This window comes from Geotrypetes seraphini, chromosome 7, assembly GCF_902459505.1.
Source record: "Geotrypetes seraphini chromosome 7, aGeoSer1.1, whole genome shotgun sequence".
Taxonomy (NCBI): domain Eukaryota; kingdom Metazoa; phylum Chordata; class Amphibia; order Gymnophiona; family Dermophiidae; genus Geotrypetes; species Geotrypetes seraphini.
The window spans coordinates 179359653-179378180 of NC_047090.1; the positions used below are offsets into that span (position 1 = coordinate 179359653).

Below are 18528 nucleotides of genomic sequence, written 5' to 3' on the forward strand. Positions count from 1 at the left end.
TGCGCGGATTGGAATCGGATCGGGAGGCAAGTTAGTGAATCGGGTCTGGGTCGCAAAGGGGTCGCTAAGTGGTCGGAACTTGATCGGTGGGCTTAGTGAATCTAGCCCATAGATGCAGTATATTCCCCAGCCCCCAAGGGCTCACTGTTATCTAAGGTACAACTTGGAGACACATGAAACAAACTGAGATAATAGTCAAGTGCAGGAGGGACAGGGTGAGAGTCTTCACATATTTTGGCACCAAGACCTGGAACAACCTCCCAATTGACATCAGGATGGAAACATTCTACAACAGATTCCGAAGAAAAAAAAAAATTAAAACTGGCCCGGATTCTCAAAATTTTAATGCCGTTTCTAAACTGTTTTTCAGCAGTTTAGCCTGTAGTCAGTTTAGCGGCAGATTATCAAAACGGATTATCTCTGTCTTTGGCGAGGTTTCTAGCAGTCTCCGACACTGAAATGAAAATGGGCTCTTCGACACTGAACTAAGCCCTCCAGTAGATTCTTAAAAAATGCCGAGTCATTTTCAAAAAGCAGCGTTGGCTTTTGGCAACAAAAATATGCGGCTGGTCCAGGAATTCCGGTCAGTGTTAAAGATTGCTAGAAATCCCCTGTGTTGTGATGCAGCGGGAGAGATGCCCATGCTCTCCGCTGCATCACAACACCCATTCCCTGCAGCGGTGGTGAACAACCCCCTCCTGCTGCCCTAAAATCCCCACCGTGACCTGATCCTCCCCCTGCAGCAGGAGAGATGCCCACTCTCCCCCGCTAGCAAGTGACCCCCTTCCCCTGTCTCCGCTGCACCCCTCCCGTTACCTCATAATAGATGACCTGGAGGGACGTGGACACCCTTCTCCCAGCTGCCTGTGTCATCTAAAATAGGCCTTCCCCTCTCTGGTGCATCTTGGGATGCACTGGGGAGGGGCTCCTTTTACAAAGGTGCGTTAGCGTTTTTAGCGCACACACCGGATTAGCGCGCTAGCCAAAAAATCACTGCCTGTTTAAAAGGATTAGCGCATGCGGCAATTTAGCACGCCCTATTCCGCGCGTTAAGGCCCTAAGGAGCCCTTAGTCATTCAGGTAGGTGTGCATGACTTCATAGAATTTTATGTTGTTGACTTCTTAAATTTGTTTTTGTTTTGTATATTTGCGTGTATGTTTTTTTTTTTTTTTTGTAATTGTGTTTATTAACGAGGCAACAAGAGAAACAGACAGCTTGCACAATACAAGCAAAAGCACACAATAGCAAACTAAAGAAGCTTACAATGATCATCACCGAGAAACTTAATACAGCAAGAAGATACAATAATAATAATAATAATAATAATTTATTCTTGTATACCGCCACACCCCAAAAAGTTCTAGGCGGTTCACATCCATTAATTAAGATCCGTGCTGACACACGGATTTACAATATTTTGAACAGAGTTACGGCAGTAAAGAAAGGGAGCGTGGGAGCGATATACAGCGTTTTATCAAAAGTATAAGCAGCAATAAAGGGAGGGAATGAAGGTAAAGGAAAGAAAGGAGAGAGATCAAGTAGGGGGAGGGAGGGAGTAAAGGGGGCCGGGAGAGAGAGGGGAAGGGGGTAGGTGCAGGTGGAAAGGGGTTAAAGGGCCTATTCTCGGAAAATGTGCGTTTTGAGTAATTTTCTGAAGCTGAGGTAGGTGGGGGCCTCGAATACCATTTGTGCTAGCCAGGGGTTCAGTTTAGCCGCCTGGTAAGCAAACCAGGCAAGAACAAAAATAGCCACATTCAATTCACCCCCCACAATCACCCCCCCTCCCTACCCTCCCAAGTCGGGAGACTAGGGGCAACCGCAGGAACAACGCCCACAAGGGCAAATAGGCCTTGATCTCAGGATTGGTTGAACGTTTATGATAGCAAATTTCAAAGCGGGCCAGTTCGATCATCTGATTGATCCAGTAGTCCAAAGGGATAGACCCCTCCTGAGTCCAATATTGTAGAATTGTTCGTTTGATCGTCAACAATGTCAAAGAAATAACGCGCCTCTGAAGCATAATGAGACCCTGAGCCTCTAGGAGACCCTGATCACCAAGAAGTAGTGTCTTGTAGTCCCACTCCAAATCACGTATGTTTTGCATATTGTTATTATGTCTGTTATGTTGTCACCCGCTTAGCATTGTTGGATAAATATTTTAAATAAATAAATGATTAATTTTAGTGTGTTCAGTGTTTCTGTTAAAATTCTCTATACATTTTGGCCACAAAGCATCTGTCTATAAAGAATAATCTCTCAAACAGATTGTCTCTGCCTAGTTCTTAAATTGTGAAGGGAGAGGGAGGGGGGGATCTGGCAGAGTAGGAGGGTTAGATTAGAAAAGACTGCATCTTTATTAGGTTGTGTATTTATATGATAGGATGGGCGGACTGGATAGGTCGTGCCATATGGTCTTTATCTGCCTTCATTTCGCTCTGTTTCTGTTTCTAGATAATAGACTTTATACTCTTGTTTTGCCCTCTACGAAAGCATGCTGGAAAGATTAAACATCGCACAATGAAAAATGAGAACAAATATGTGCCGTTCACATTGGAAATATATTTGGCTGAAGGGTTAAGCTAGCACCGGGAGACATTTGTTAACTGTACTTTACAGAACCCTGACTTATCACCGGCGTCCTTGGTGCTCTGTAAGGACTTCCATTAGCTTGATTACCACTTACATCAAAAGGTTCAGAAGGAGATGTTTTGCCAATGCTAAAGTATCTTTGACCGGCAGCAATTAGTCATAATTAGATGACTCAAAACGAGCGGCTCCTCCCTCCCCCTGCCGCGCAAATCAGGGTTTGCTTCATTGCAGCCTCAGTGTCTGTGTTAAGCCGAGAGAAAGAAAACTGGCCTCATTGTAGGCTGTGACATAACAGAGTATTTTTTGTTAGAATTTTCAGGCTCCTTGTTTTAGGTGTCACCAGGTTATTTTATCAGTGCAAAGCGCTGCTTTTCAAGAAGGGACTTGTGTAGCTTTGAAATTACTTTGTAGATCCATTGGCAGGCAACCCTCGTATCTTTTTTTTTTTTTTTTTCTTTATTGAATTTTCAAATTATACACAAGATATCCTTGCTTAAGAAAAACAGCAGTTGAATTTGGACTTGGAGGATGAGATGTACAGTGTCGGCATCTATGAGACAAACTTGGTTTTTTCTGTTACATAGAGCATTATGGACCCCTGTTCGGTTACAAAAATTGAATAGCTCTAAGTCTAATAGATGTTGGTATTGTCATCTCGAAGCAGGGACTTGAGATAATTTATTATTCTATTGTCCGTTTGTTATGACTTTTTGGTATCAATTTGGGACCAAATTAATTGTTTATTAGACAACCCAGTGGCATTTGTCATATGATACTGTGCTGTTTGTAATGGCAATGAGAGCAAAAAGTCAGATTTTTTCAAATAATAACAAATTATTACTTATAATGACTGGGGTTGCCATTCAACAAATTATAATTGGAAAAACTGGAGTAGATTAAATTATAATTTCTGGTGGAATTCCTTATGTCATGTTTATAAAATAGAAAGATTTATTGCAATACAGCGGGGATGTTTCAAAAAATTTCAAGATGTGTGGGTGCCATTAACAAAGTATTGTACTGATTAGATGACATTTTTTTCCCTTAAATTTACAAGTTCAATTGTGAGAGAGGGTAGGGGGTAATTTTATTGTTACTTATTGTATAAGGTATTTATTATATGATAGGAAAGGGTGGGAAGGGTGGGAGATAAGAGCATATCATTTGTACCATTGATGATTATTAAGTGATATATTTATTGTTAATTTGTTTGGACATATTGTCACACTTATTGTAAGTTTGAAAATGAATAATTATATATAAAAAAAAAAGAAAAACAGCAGTAAAAAAAAAATTATAGCATTGATTCAAATATCAAAGGTAAACATTTAAACTTTCTTAGACTACCATCTAATCTTTGGAGAGATCCTGAAAATTGAAATTGTGAAGAGAAACAATGCTAATAACAATTAATGTTAAAAAAGAATAGGCATAGCAGAAAGTTCCCGTTAACAAACAAATGTTCAATTAAACACTAATAGTAGACACCTTCTTCATATCAAGAAATGCTCACAAGTGTTCAAGTACAAAAAAAACCATATTTAACTCCAAGGTATTTTACTAAACATTCACAGGATAGGCTAGTAAAAAGGTTGCACCCAGCATCACTGTCTCTGTTCTCATTGGCCAAAAAAGTTTTCGCCGCTCTTGCGTCTTGCCTTGCAACGTCTGGGTAAATCCAGACTCTTTTCCCCAGAAATGGTATTTGAGAATTTCAAAAGTATAATCTCAAAAGTGCATTAATGTCTTGCTCAAATACAAAGGAAATTAGTAAGGTAGCTCGGTCTGTTTTTTTATTCATAAATTCATAAATTAATTTATACCACTTGGCGACCTGATGTCCTAGGAAATCAGTATGGAAGCATAAGCACAGCAAGCTATACTGATTTTTGAGATTTTGCCAATCAGGGAACTCTTTCTGAATGGCCTGCTTCAACTGCAACCATTTATAGATTTGAGATTTTGAAATACCGAATGATTGTTGCAGTCTTGAAAAATCAAGCATTTTCCCATTAGATATCACATCCTCTAACGTACGTATACTTGCCTGCATCCAAAGCTTCCAGAGGATCTTAGACATCGGAGGGGGAGGGGGGAGAGTGAAACCTCCCAGACCATAGCCCTAGCCTCTCTTCCAGCCGGGGAACCGCCGGACACTCCTCCGATGGTAGGGGAACCAACTTCGACAAACTCCAGCATGGAGTGTTGTGAAGGAGTAGACGTTCGAGCTGCAGGGGGGGGTCGGCTCGAACTATTCCTTTATGTTGGGAATGTGGCATGATCACCTCTAGCATAAAAATATCTTAAGACAAAACAAATTGCTCCTGCTACAGATCGACTTCATAGACGCAGAAGGTATGCTGCCGCCATCTTGGATCGCTCCACAGTCGACAACACTCATATCTTGTAGGGAATCCAGAACTGGAATTAGGTTGGGTGTTTTGTTTTTTTAAATATTGTATGCATCAGAAGCCTTCTGTAGTCTGATGTGCCTGGGTGTTTTCAGCCTGGTAGTTTGAAAAGTAGGGCAGCTTTTTGGCTATTAATACTTTTAAATGATCTAAAATGTGGGAGGAAGTGAAATCAGCTTTCCTAATGGCAACCACCACAAGTCGCTCTGCTATTATTTTTGCTGTTGTCTGAACTTAATTTGAGAAGAGTTCTACATGAAAGACCTCTGGGAATGGAGAGATGGTGACTAACCAACAAGCAGTAGATATTAAAAAGCCACTGCATTCCTCTCATAGACTATAGTGCTACCAGACACATGCAGCGCTGTACATTAAACATGCAAGAGTCAGTCCCTGCTTGAAAGAGCTTACAATGTTTTATGGCTCTGTTGTTTCCTTGTTGGATATTATGCATAAGAACATAAGAATAGCCTTACTGGGTCAGACCAATGGTCCTTCAAGCCCAGTAGCCCATTCTCACGGTGGCCAATCCAGGTCACTAGTACCTGACCAAAACCCAAGGAGTAGCAACATTCCATTCGGAATCCTAAAGAATAGCAAGATTCTGGAATCCCAAAGAGTAACAAAAGATTCTGGAACCCCAAGGAGTAGCAACATTCCATTCAGAATCCTAAAGAATAGCAAGATTCTGGAATCCCAAAGAGTAAGAAAAGATTCTGGAACCCCAAGGAGTAGCAACATTCCATTCAGAATCCTAAAGAATAGCAGGATTCTGGAATCCCAAAGAGTAACAAAAGATTCCAGAACCCCAAAGAGTAGCAACATTCCATTCAGAATCCTAAAGAATAGCAGGATTCTGGAATCCCAAAGAGTAAGAAAAGATTCCGGAACCCCAAGGAGTAGCAACATTCCATTCAGAATCCTAAAGAATAGCAGGATTCTGGAATCCCAAAGAGTAAGAAAAGATTCCGGAACCCCAAAGAGTAGCAACATTCCATTCAGAATCCTAAAGAATAGCAGGATTCTGGAATCCCAAAGAGTAAGAAAAGATTCCAGAACCCCAAAGAGTAGCAACATTCCATGCTGCCGATCCAGGGCAAGCAGAGGCTTCCCCCATGTCTTAATAACAGACTCTGGACTTTTCCTCCAGGAATTTGTCCAAACCTTTCTTAAAACCAGCTACACTATCTGCTCTTACCACAACCTCTGGCAACGCGTTCCAGAGGTTGACTAATCTCTGAGTGAAAAAATATTTCCTCCTATTGGTTTTAAAAGTATTTCCCTGTAACTTCGAGTGTCCCCTAGTCTTTGTAATTTTTGACAGAGTGAAAAATCGATCCACTTGTACCTGTTCTACTCCATTCAGGATTTTATAGACTTCAATCTTATCTCCCCTTAGCCGTCTCTTTTCCAAGCTGAAGAGCCCTAAGCTTTTTAGTCTTTCCTCATATGAGAGGAGTTCCATCCCCTTGGTCGCTCTTCTTTGAACCTTTTCTAGTGCCGCTATATCTTTCTTGAGATAAGGAGACCAAAATTGAACGCAATACTCCAGGTGAGGTTGCATCATGGAGCGATACAGAGGCATTATAATATCTTTAGTCTTGTTAACCATCCTTTTTAAAATAATTCCTAGCATCTTATTTGCTTTTTTGGCAGCCGCCGCACAATGAGCGGAAGGTTTCATGACACCCAGATCCCTTTCTTGGGCGCTAACCCCCAATGTGGACCCTAGCAACCGTTAACTGTGATTTGGGTTATTCTTCCCAATATGCATCACTTTGCATTTGTCCACATTAAATTTCATCTGCCACTTGAACGCCCAGTCTTCCAATTTCCTAAGGTCTGCCTGCAATATTTCACAATCCGCATGCGTTTTAACAACTTTGAATAGTTTAGTGTCATCTGCAAATTTAATCACCTTATGAATCTCCTTTTCTGTTTTGCATGGAGGGGCATTTTTGATAGGACGTCTAAGTCTGAAGTTGGATGTTTTGGGTAAGACGTCCACAAACCGAGCAGAAAAAATGTCCACTTTCAAAACTGCCAGACGTCTATCTTTTATTTTTGAAAATGACCTATGTGTAAGTTTTGGTCCTTAGGACGTCTGTCTTTTTTGGCAATAAAATAAAAATGCCCACATGAAAAATGCAGAAAAGCAAGTTATATAGACGTACCCAATTACCTTGTCTGATGGTGGTAGAGTCATATCCATCAGCTGAGCCAGATTTGGGGAGGATTCTTACCAGTTCAGCTGATGGGGAGGGTTCATGCCCCTCCTCCTTACATCCCTCAACATCCCCATGACATCCTCAGTCCCCCCCCCCACACACATCCCCCTTTATCCCTCAACATTGCAGTACCCCCTGCTATCCCCGGACCCTACCCAACATTCCCCTCCCCCCACATCCCCCAACTTTGCTGGACCATCCCCAACATTTTGAGCCAGTCTGGGCCTTAGGCCCTTCCAACTGCATCCCAAGATGCATTAGAAGGTTGAAGGCCTATCATTTGCAACACGCAATCCTGTAGGCAGGAGGGAGTGGGTTTCCCTCCTACTGATCTGTCATTGGCAGGTACGTGGGGGGGAGGGGGGTGTCCAAAGATGTGGGAAGGGAGTCCAAAACTGTTGGAGGATGTGGGGGGATGTCGGGGAAGATCTGGGGATTTCAAGGGTGGTCCAATAATATAGGGGGATGTCATGGGTGGTCCGGGGATGCTGGGGATGGTCCAGCAATATTGGGAGATATGGGGGGATGTTGGGTGTGGTCCATGGATGTCAGGGGTGGTCCAGCAATGTTGGGGGATATTGGGGAAGATCCGGGGATGTGTTGGAGGATGCGGGGGGGGGGGGGGGTCCAGAGATGTTGGAGGGAGGTGTGTAGGGCTCTGGTTCAGCTGAACCTGGCAGGGGGAATCCCCGGCTCAGCTGATGGGGATTCCTGTGCTGCGATCAGCTGATGGAAAGCACTCAATGTGTTTATTCCCCATCTCTGGGTGGTGGAAGGAGGTCGTAAGGAGGAGTCATGCTTTAAACTCTCCAGTGGTCATCTTGTCAGTTGTTCGCCTTTGAGGCACTTAGACCTGTTTTACTTTGATCTAAGCCTAGGATGTCCTGAAAAAGCTTTGATTATTGCTTCAGGATGTCCAAGTGGAATCCTGCCCGATTCCCGACCATAACCCACCTCCCAACACGCCCCTTTGAGCTCCGGATGCACAGCAGCTTAGAAGTCCTACTGAACGTCAAGGAAGTTTGTTTTGATTAGCGGCACTTGGATGTCCCTGCTATTATGACGTCTGACTTAGGCAGGCTTCTGGGCGTTTTAAAGTTTTAATTATGCCCCTCTTGGTATATTTTATTTTTCATATCATCCTAATTTTTCTTAGATCATGTTTTTGCTACATCTCTGGCTTTTAAAATTCGTTTTTTCTAGCAGATCTGTGATTACTGCACTGGGTTTGGCTTTTTTTCATCGTGTGTTCATCTGGAGGAGTTTGTAGCAAACTGAAACACAGATTTCTCCTCGGGAATGAAATGACTCAGCCTGTGTTAACTGACAACTATGTATTATCTTGCGACATGCGTTTCCTACCACCGCTGTTTTCAGCTTAGAAATGGGGATAAGCAAAGCCCTTCATCAAGACTGGAAGAGACAGAAGCATTCATGTTCCAGTCCATGTTGCCTTCCAGTTCGTCTTCCTGTAGGCAATCCCCATCTCGGTGAAGACATCACATTTACAGGACATTAAACAAAGAAACAAATTATGATCTAATGGTCCCTAGGAACATGTCAAATGTCCTGCAGTCCTGAGATACGGTCTAGGGCAGTTTCATCACATTTTACTTCACATACACACATTTTTGCTCTCACTATTTAACAGATGATTTATGCTGAATTATAAAACAGAGGGTTTTTTTTTTTTTTAAATTCCTCTGATAGAAAAGAAAGCTATTTTCCTTCGGCAAGTTCTGTACTGTGGGGCTCAAGGAGAAAATAGTAGAAGCTACTTTTCTTGAGAGAAAAATGCCTGTGCATAGGCCATAATTTAAAAAGCTATTATGTAACACGATTTTTGTTCCTAGGCAGTAAGTGTAATTTCCTAATTGGTCATGCCTGAAAAGTACAGAAAATGTCTGCTATTTCCATAAAACTTCCATTTTCAATAGAGTTTTATGCACATCCGGGATGGGAGGGGGGGAAGATATTTTTATTACTATTTGTTAATTATAAGTGCTGTTTTATTGTATAAATTGTTGTATTTTCTAAGGTACTTTATGTATGTTTTAAAATGAATAAAGAATTTAAAAATCCCCCCAAAAAACATTGACCGACTCCATCGTTTTGAAGGTGCGGACTCCAGAATTGTACACAATATTCTAAATGAGGTTTCACCAAAGTCTTATACAAAGGCATCGATACCTCCTTTTTCCTACTGGCCATACCTCTTCCTATGCACCCTAGCATCCTTCTAGCATTCACTATCACCTTTTCAACCTGTTTAGCCACCTTAAGATCATCACGTACAATTACACACAAGTCCCTCTCTTCTGTCGTGCACGTAAGTTATTTACCCCCTAAACAGTACTGTTCCTTTGGGTTTTAACAGCTCAAATGTATGACCTTACATTTCTTAGCATTAAATTGTAGTTGCCAAATTTCAGACCATTCTTCAAGGTCTTTCTTCATGTTATTCACACCACCTTGGGTGTTTACTCTATTGCAGATTTTGGTATCATCCGCAAAGAGGCAAATTTTACCCGACAGCCCTTCAGCAATATCATTTATAAAAATGTTAAAAGAAGAGGCCCAAAAACAGAATCTTGAGGCACACCCCTGGTAACATCCCCCCTTTCCTCAGCGCGATCTCCATTAGCCACAACCTTCTGTCGTCTTCCTCTCAACCAGTTCTTATCCCAGGATCTCTAATCAGAAAAGAATGGGTATATATTGAAGAACTAAAACCAGTACTGGGCAGACTTGCACAGTCTGTGTCCCGTTTATGGCCATTCAGTTGAGGATGGACTGGGGAGCGTTTTGATGGCTGTGATGGTTTGGATGGGCTGGAGTGAGCTTTGAAGAGACTCCAGTAGATGGAACCTAAGCACAGTACCAGGCAGAGCTCTGGGTTTCTGGCCCAGAAATATCTAAGAAAAAGGACAATTTAAATTAAATCGTTACTTTATAGAGAGTGTACAGTTGGGCAGACTGGATTCGTTCAGTGTCTAAATTTTTATGTCCAAAGTCTCTGAACATACTAATTCATTCTCTGGTCATTTCAAAAATCGATTACTGTAATGCCCTATTTAAGGGATTGGCTCAAAAGGAAATTAGGCGTCTGCAGATCATCCAGAATGCTTCTATTAAACTTATTATGAAAGCCAAGAAATTTGATCATGTGACCCCGCTACTTAAAAAGGCCCATTGGCTTCCAGTCGCTCATCGTATAATGTACAAATTAAGTCTGTGCACCTTTAAATCTCTGACATTCAAAACCCCAGCTTTTATTTATAAAGTTTTGATTCCTCATACTACATCCAGATTACTGCGGTCGAATGACCAACCCTTATTGGTCATTCCCTCTCTCAAAATTATTAACACACGGCGGCAATCTATCTTTTCCGTTACTGCTCCACAAACATGGAATTCCCTTCCAATTTATTTAAGAGAGGAAAAAAACTTGGAAAGATTTAAGAGCAAACTCAAGGGTTTTCTTTTTAAAGATGCATTCAATGACTAAATGAATTGCTTATGACTCTCTTTGTATTTTTATATTTTCTGGATAGTTTTTCTCTTTCCTATCGTTTTTAACCTTAATTGTTTTTCTTTATAATCAGATTGTATTTCTTTCCTAGCCTTTCCTCATGTTTTAATATGTCTGTATAAGTTGGTTTTTTATTATGTTTAGTAGATTTAGTCTTTTTGTGTTAGTTATGTCTGTTTCCCCTAACTCTGTAATTTTTATTTATTTGTACATCGCCAAGAATTTGGAATAGGCGATTGATCAAAATCTATAATAAACTTGAAACTTTATCTGCCATTATTTACTGTGTTCCATTATTCAGTTAGGGCCAGATTCTATAAATGGCGCCCTAGTAAGGTGTTGCTACGTGCCCCAATTGAGGCCGCCTGGCAATGCCTAACTAAAATCTGCACCTAATCTAAATTACAGTATTCCCCCGGTTGTTTGCGGTCGGCGGTTAACGATCCCGGTCATTCGCAGTATTTTCGAACCGCCAACAAGGGGAGGGCAGCGGGAGAGGCAGGAGAGAGCAGCCGGAGCGCCGCGAGTGCAGGAAATCACTCACGGTTTCGCTCCGACCACCTCTTCCTGCACGAAGTCGGGTTTGGCACGCAGCTCCTGATTGGATAAGGCCCGACTTCGTGCAGGAAGAGGCGGTCGGAGCGAAACCGTGAGTGATTTCCTGCACTCGCGGCGCTCCGGCTGCTCTCTCCTGCTGCCCTCTTCAGGCTCCCCCATGAAAAACCGTATTCGTGGTTTTTTGAGATTCGCGGGGGCTCCTGGAACGGAAAATGCTTGACTACCTGATTGTAAAACCACTTAGATAACCTTGATAGGCAGTATATAAAATCCTAATAGACTTGAAACTTGAATCCCTGCGAATCTCGGGGGAGCACTGTAGTTCAATTAGCTTAAATGGCATGATAATTAACTGCGCCATTGAAGTTAATTGAATAAATTATAAAAATTAAATTTAAAAAGTTGGGCGTAGAATTCCACATGGTGCCTAGCGACACCAAAATCAAGGTGCCTTCTGATATCTTCCTGAACCTACCTGAAAAGTAGGCATGGTTAGGGATGGAGACTTAGGTATCCGAGATTAGTGCCGGTTGATTAGGACCAGTAAAACATATGCCGGTGCCTACCATCACGACGTCTAGCGATGCCTAAGCATGCCTAGGCGCCATTACATAGTAGCATAGTAAATGACGGCAGATAAAGACCCGAGTGGTCCATCCAGTCTGCCCAACCATTCATTCTCCATAAATTAATTATTTAGTTTAAATGGTTCTTTTTCTTAGATATTTCTGGGCCAGAAACCCAGAGCCCTGCCCGGTAGTTTGCTCAGGTTCCATCCATTAGATATGATTCTGTAAACGGCAGCCTGCGACATTGAAGATAAGTAAAGTTGGATTGGATGGGATATTCAAATTTTAAAGAAAAGATTGAACGAGGAAAGTTTTAAAGAAGAGTGAATTAAGAATAAAAATTAAATTTAAAAAGTAGAAAACATTTTTCTAGGATCAGATGAATGAAACATGGAACCTTGTCAGACTTGGCTGAGGTTATTCCATATCTATCACCAAGCTGGTTTCTGAGATCCATTTTCCTCCCCTTTTTACACCTCATGAGTAGAGCAATGGGATCTTTTTGTTTGTTTGGAGGATTTCCATTTGGTCTCACCATCTTTAATGTGATTCTGTAAATGGCGCCTAGTGGTTGATTTACAATGTAGGCCCTGTTTATGGAATCTAGTCCTTACCGCATATATTTTTTATAAATTTTCTGGAGCCCTATTTAGTACCTGAGTGAAATACTTATGAAATGAATATATTAAATCTTCCGAAATAACAGATTGTGGGGGGGGGGGGATATCTGTTTTCTTACAGTTCTGGAGTTTGTGTGGCAATTCCTTAACACCGAAACGTGGTGTGTTTGGCAGAACAGGTGATCTCCAGACCATACTGTGCCTAGCTTGTGCAAGAGACGAAGTAACGTACTCCGGTGCATTAAACGGTGACATATATGTGTGGAAAGGAACGACCCTTGCACGGACCATCCAAGGAGCACATGCTGTAAGTTTATTCTTCCTCACCGGTGCTAATTACTATGCATGGCTAAATCTCAACATGAAGGACGTTGCTGAAGTGATGCCAATACCCGTCTACATAAATAACTTCTGTTTGTAGATTAATTTTCTTAAGGGGGTTGTTCCAGCTCGAGGAATTTATTACTGGACACTCTCTTAGATTTAAGTAAAAATGGTATGGATTGAAGCCAGTGCCTGAGTTTAGATGGGAAACGATGTCTTTTTAAGTTACTGCTGAGATGAAAACAATAAGGTCAGTTCTAGAACTGAGATCCCACAATTACTTTGCTCCTAATACATATTAATTTACAGAATATTAAACACTTGCATGCATAAATGTATACTCATCCACGGAGATGCTGGCAGGGTGCCTTAGCAGTAGCAAAGCCAGGTGGCTGATTTTGGGCAGGCATGAACCCAAAGTAAGTGGAATTAAATCACCCCCCTCCCCCCCAATGCACCCACTTTCTGCATTCTGTCTTTCTGCCTCCCCCCAACCCCCAATCCAAAATATAAAATACATTACATTACATTAGTGATTTCTATTCCGCCATTACCTTGCGGTTCAAGGCGGATTACATCCAAACTAAAACAAGAATTACATTCAAAATTTGAAGGAATAGAATAAGCGATGAGATAAAATTTTAAGGTAATAACAATGTCGGGTAAAAATAGTTATCAACGGGAAGTAGAAGGTTTTAGGAGATAGGAATAGGGTGAATTAAGGGTTTTAGATAACGTTTGGTAAATAGAAGAGTATTAGAGAGTATTAAGAGTATAGAGAGTGTTAGATGTTGAAATGGGATTGGTTGTGTTGGATAGGTTTTATGTATTTTGTGAAGAGTATGGTTTTGGTATCTCTCTTGAAGGTTTTGTAGTTTGTAGTTGAAGATAACAGAGTGGTGATTTGTCTGATGGGGATCCCCGAGCACTACCAGCTGAAGACCTCCTCCCCCTCGAATGGCCAGCATTCTTCCAAGTCGGCGGCACTTTCCTCCGATTGTTGCTGCTGCCAGCGGGTTGCGCATGCTCTGTGGTTGCGCACATTTGAAAACTGAGCTTGCATAGAGGGGGCCACTGTCGACATCAGCTTGAGAATAGAAGAGTGTTGGTTGCCCAGGGGGCTTGGCAGTCCCCAACAGCCACAGTATGAATGCCATCAAGAATTCCAGAATCTTGGGTGGACCGAAGTTCAAATTGGATGGGCTTTGACCCACCTAGACCCTTCTGTAGCTATGCCACTGGCCTAAGAGGACACATATAATAAATAATATAGCGTGTAAATACAAAGGGAGTGTGCACAAGGTTGGGCAATGAAGTGCTCTTATGTACGTATATAATTTACAAAGATAAATACAGGAGAACCAAATCCACAAACTAATAAGATTTGTGAACACTATTTGTTACATAAAAGTCCTTTATTCATCAAATACAGTGGTACCTCGGTTTACGAGTGCACCGGTTTGCGAGTGTTTTGCAAGACGAGCAAAACATTTGCAAAATCGGTGCCTCGGAAACCGAGCATGGCTCGATTTACGAGCACCCCCCCCCGCAATCCGGCACCCCCCCCCTGCGACCCGGCACCCCCCCTGCCTCGAACCGGCACCCCCCCCGCCACGATCCAACCCCCGCCCCGACATGATTGGGCAACCCCCCCGCCACGATCCGACCCCCCCCCGACACGATTGGGCACCCCCCCCGACACGATCCAACATCCCTCCGACACAATTGGGCAACCCCCCCGCCGCTTCTTACCCTCATCTGGGCACTCTTGAAGATCGGCCTACTCGTCTGCTGGGCCTTGAGCATCTGAGCACCAATCGTGTCGGGGGGGTCGGATCGTGGCGGGGGGGGGGTGCCGGATCGCAGGGGGGGTGCCTGATCGCAGGGGGGGGCCTTCGAGGGGAGCAATGCCGGTTCTCGGGGGGGAACGCATCAAAGCGAGTTTCCATTAGTGCTCCCCCGAGATTCGCAGGATTTCAAGTTTATTATTCAAGTTTATTAGGATTTTATATACCGCCTATCAAGGTTATCTAAGCAGTTTTACAATCAGGTAGTCAAGCATTTTCCGTTCCAGGAGTCCCCGCGAATCTCAAAAAACCGCGAATACGGTTTTTCATGGGGGAGCCTGAAGAGGGCAGCAGGAGAGCAGCTGGAGCGCCTCGAGTGCAGGAAATCACTCACGGTTTGCTCCGACCACCTCTTCCTGCACAAAGTCGGGCCTTATCCAATCAGGAGCTGCGTGTCAAACCAGCTCCTGACTGGAAAAGGCCCGACTTTGTGCAGGAAGAGGCGGTTGGAGCGAACTGTAAGTGATTTCCTGCACTCGCAGCGCTCCGGCTGCTCTCTCCTGCCTCTCCCGCTGTCCTCTCTTTGTTGGCGATTCACGGTCCAAAAATACCGCGAATGACCGGGACTGTTAACCGCCGACCGCAAACAACCTCAGGAGTCTTAAAGAGTCTTATGGATGAAAAAACGCCCACAAACGCCCGAACTTCCGGTGTAATGATAAATATATTGATTCTTTAAGACCTAATGAACGCTGAAATTGAGACTTGTCCCTAGCGTTTTACGCTGAGGACAAGTTTCAATTTCAGCGGATATCTCAATCCGTCCTCCTTTTTCTGGAGCCATATGGGAACCCTATACCTGAGGCGTCTTTAACTCTTTGCTTCACCTGTCACCATAGTTCTAATCCCCACCAGTTTCTTACTGCGTCACCACTGTTCTCCCTCTCAGAACCCCCTCAGCACCCTAGTTTCACTGGTGACCCGTCAAAAGCGCACAGGACATTAGGGCGCCGACAATCCTGCCCCGACATTTGTGCAAAGGACAAATGTGCGTTGCCGCTCTCAGGCCTTCCCCTTTGCGCTCTGAGGGAGGGGAACCCCCCCACTATACTTACAACTCCTTGTGCTCCCTCTGAAGGGGGGAGTGGGGTCCCTCCACTATATTGAAAACTCCAGAAGAGTGAAAACAGGAAGAGAATGAGAGTTTTCAGTTCCTCCCAACGGGAGCGCGAGGAGTTGTAAGTGTAGTGGGTTCCCTCCCCCACACCCCCCCCCCTCAGAATGCAAATGGGAAGGCCTCAAACCGGTGGAAGCGGTGGCGTGCATTTGTCCTGCACACAAATGTCGGGATGGGATTGTCTTGTGCACTTTCGATGGTGTACCATTTTCACCAGTCCTCTCTCTTCTCTACCCCCGACCAGCCCCCCCCTTCTCATTTCCCTACCCTCCGTTTTACACCCACCTTCCCAGTGACCTCTGTCTCACTCATTACTGATACTCTGAAGCCATTTCTCTTTCCTTTTCTATGTATTAAAGAACAGACAATTATAGTAATTGAGAGAAATGGGACTGAGCTAAAAACTGGCGTAAATTAAGGTCTCTGGGGATAGTTTACACCACATCAGCAGCATGTGGGCTGGCCAAAGGTAAATAATTTTAGTGTAAAAACTAATAATGTGTGTGATCTAGCAATTGAATCTTATACTTCCTTAATGACAGTATCTCACTGAGCTTATGTCTAATCTAGCAGGGTTGAAATCACAGAAAACCAGTGAGCCGTTCAACTCACACTGAGACTTTTCAAAACATTTATTAATCAATTGTAAAAGAACAAAAACACTACAAAACGCTAAGTATAATCTTAAAACAAGAAGTACTTCTATATTTTATTACTGTGTAATAAAAGGTAGCTTTCCTTTTAGCTTGCAATGTGTGAAGCCCTGTCCTTTCCGGACTTGGTAATGCAGCTTCGTATCTAGGCTGTCCCCATCCCATCATTTCAGCGGTCTGACAGGAAGTGAGGACGTGACTCGCAGCATCCTACTGAACAAGCCATTAGTGGAAATAAGGACAACTGGTAAATTCAAGGGCTGCCAGGGTATCGATGCAATCTGAACCACTCAGGGTCAGAAGCAATTTGGTCGATCTGAGACAAATCCCTGCTGCCCTCTTTGGCTTGATAGTAGGTGAGGTAATGGCTGGAATAAAAGACACCCAAAATAACAGGGAAGAGTATCGTAGTTTGCAAAACCGGCCAGATAGCGTCTATTACCAGAAAACAAAAAAAATACAAACTGGCACAATGTGTACACCAGGGCTGCCCAAGTCCGGTCTTCGAGATCTTCTGGCAGGCCAGGTTTTCAGGATATCCACAATGAATATGCATGAGAGAGATTTGCATACGAAGAAGGCAGTGCAGGCAAATCTCTCTCATGCATATTCATTGTGGATATCCTGAAAACTTGGCCTGCCAGTAGATCTCGAGTACCGGACTTGGGTGTACACTCTCGGTGAACTAACTGAGGCTCAGAATAGTCTGTTTCAAGCAGTGCTCAGAAATCTCGGGCTGAACTTCGGGTCATGAACCGAGCTGTTATGCGTCTGTGTCTGGACTCTTAATCGCTGCATTTGGTTGACTTGCTATTGTCAATTACTATATGTAGGGTTACCATATGGCTCCAGAAAAAGGAGGACGGATTGAGACATCCGGGTTTTACTTCTACTGAAAGCAATGGAAGTAAAACCTGGATGTCTCAATCCGTCCTCCTGTTTCTGGAGCCATATGGTTGCATTTTTCTTGTCATTTACCACTCTGTATCCTCGCTACAAATGTACATCTATCTTTGCATAGTAAACCGCTTCAACCGCATTATACAGTCTCTTGCATTGTATCTTGCTCCATAAGTCTCTCGCACTCTTATTTTCACTGTACAGTGGAACCTCGGTTTGCGAGTAACCCGGTTTGCGAGTGTTTTGCAAGACGAGCAAAACACTCAGCAAACTTTTGCCTCGCAAACCGAGCTTGTTCTGGTGTACGAGCACCTCCCCCCTGCTCTAACCGGCATCGCACCCCCCCCCCCCGCGAGAAACACAAAGCACCCCCATGCTGAAAGCGGCATCTGCCTGCCCTTCCTCCCAAGCACGGTCCTTTCCTCTTCTGCTCGTTGTAAGGGTGAATGCGAGCTCCCGCCCTTTGCCTGGGCTGGGCCTTGAGCATCTGCGCATGCTCAAGGCCTTCTGGCTCTCGTTCTCTCGGAGATCTCGTTCTCTCCGAGAGAACGAGAGCCAGAAGGTCTTGAGCATGCGCAGATGCTCAAGGCCCAGCCCAGGCAAGAGGCGGGAGCTCGCATTCACCCTTACAATGAGCAGAAGGGGTAAGGACCGTGCTTGGGAGGAAGGGCGGGCGGATGCCGCTTTCAGCACGGGGGTGCTTTGCGGTTCTCGCGGGGGGGGGGGCGTTCGCGGGGGAGGGGTGTGATGCCGGTTAGAGCGGGGGGAGGGGGTGATGGAGCAGCGGCGGTAGCCTCGGGGTGGGGGGAGGGTTGGTGGAACGAATTGTTCAAGTTTCCATTATCTTCTATGGGGAAAGTTGCTTTGATATACGAGTTTTTGGTTTAAGAGCATGCTTCTGGAACGAATTATGCTCTTAAACCAAGGTACCACTGTATAAATATCTCCGCTGTATATGTACAGTCTCTTGCATTATAAATCTGCATTGTATTTTCGCTGTATAAACACCTATGCTGAATATGTACAGTCCCCTGCATTGTAAACTGCTCTCAACTGCATAGTACATTCCCTTGCATTGTATCTTCGCTGTATATGTACAGTCTCTTGCATTGTAAACCGCTCTGAACTGTTTGTGGTAATGCGGTATACAAAAATAAAGTTATTATTATTATAAGGTAA

General features: G+C 43.6%; 1 protein-coding gene across 2 annotated transcripts in view; it reads left to right on the forward strand.

The window, feature by feature from the left end:
- The window catches only part of EML5 (EMAP like 5), a 382142-nt gene that overhangs the window by 135609 nt on the left and 228005 nt on the right, over positions 1 to 18528 (forward strand). For both annotated transcript variants that reach the window (XM_033952880.1, XM_033952881.1), the window contains exon 5: positions 12630 to 12815. In XM_033952880.1, the coding sequence (XP_033808771.1) occupies positions 12630 to 12815 (186 nt within the window). The remainder of the gene's footprint in view (positions 1 to 12629; positions 12816 to 18528) is intronic.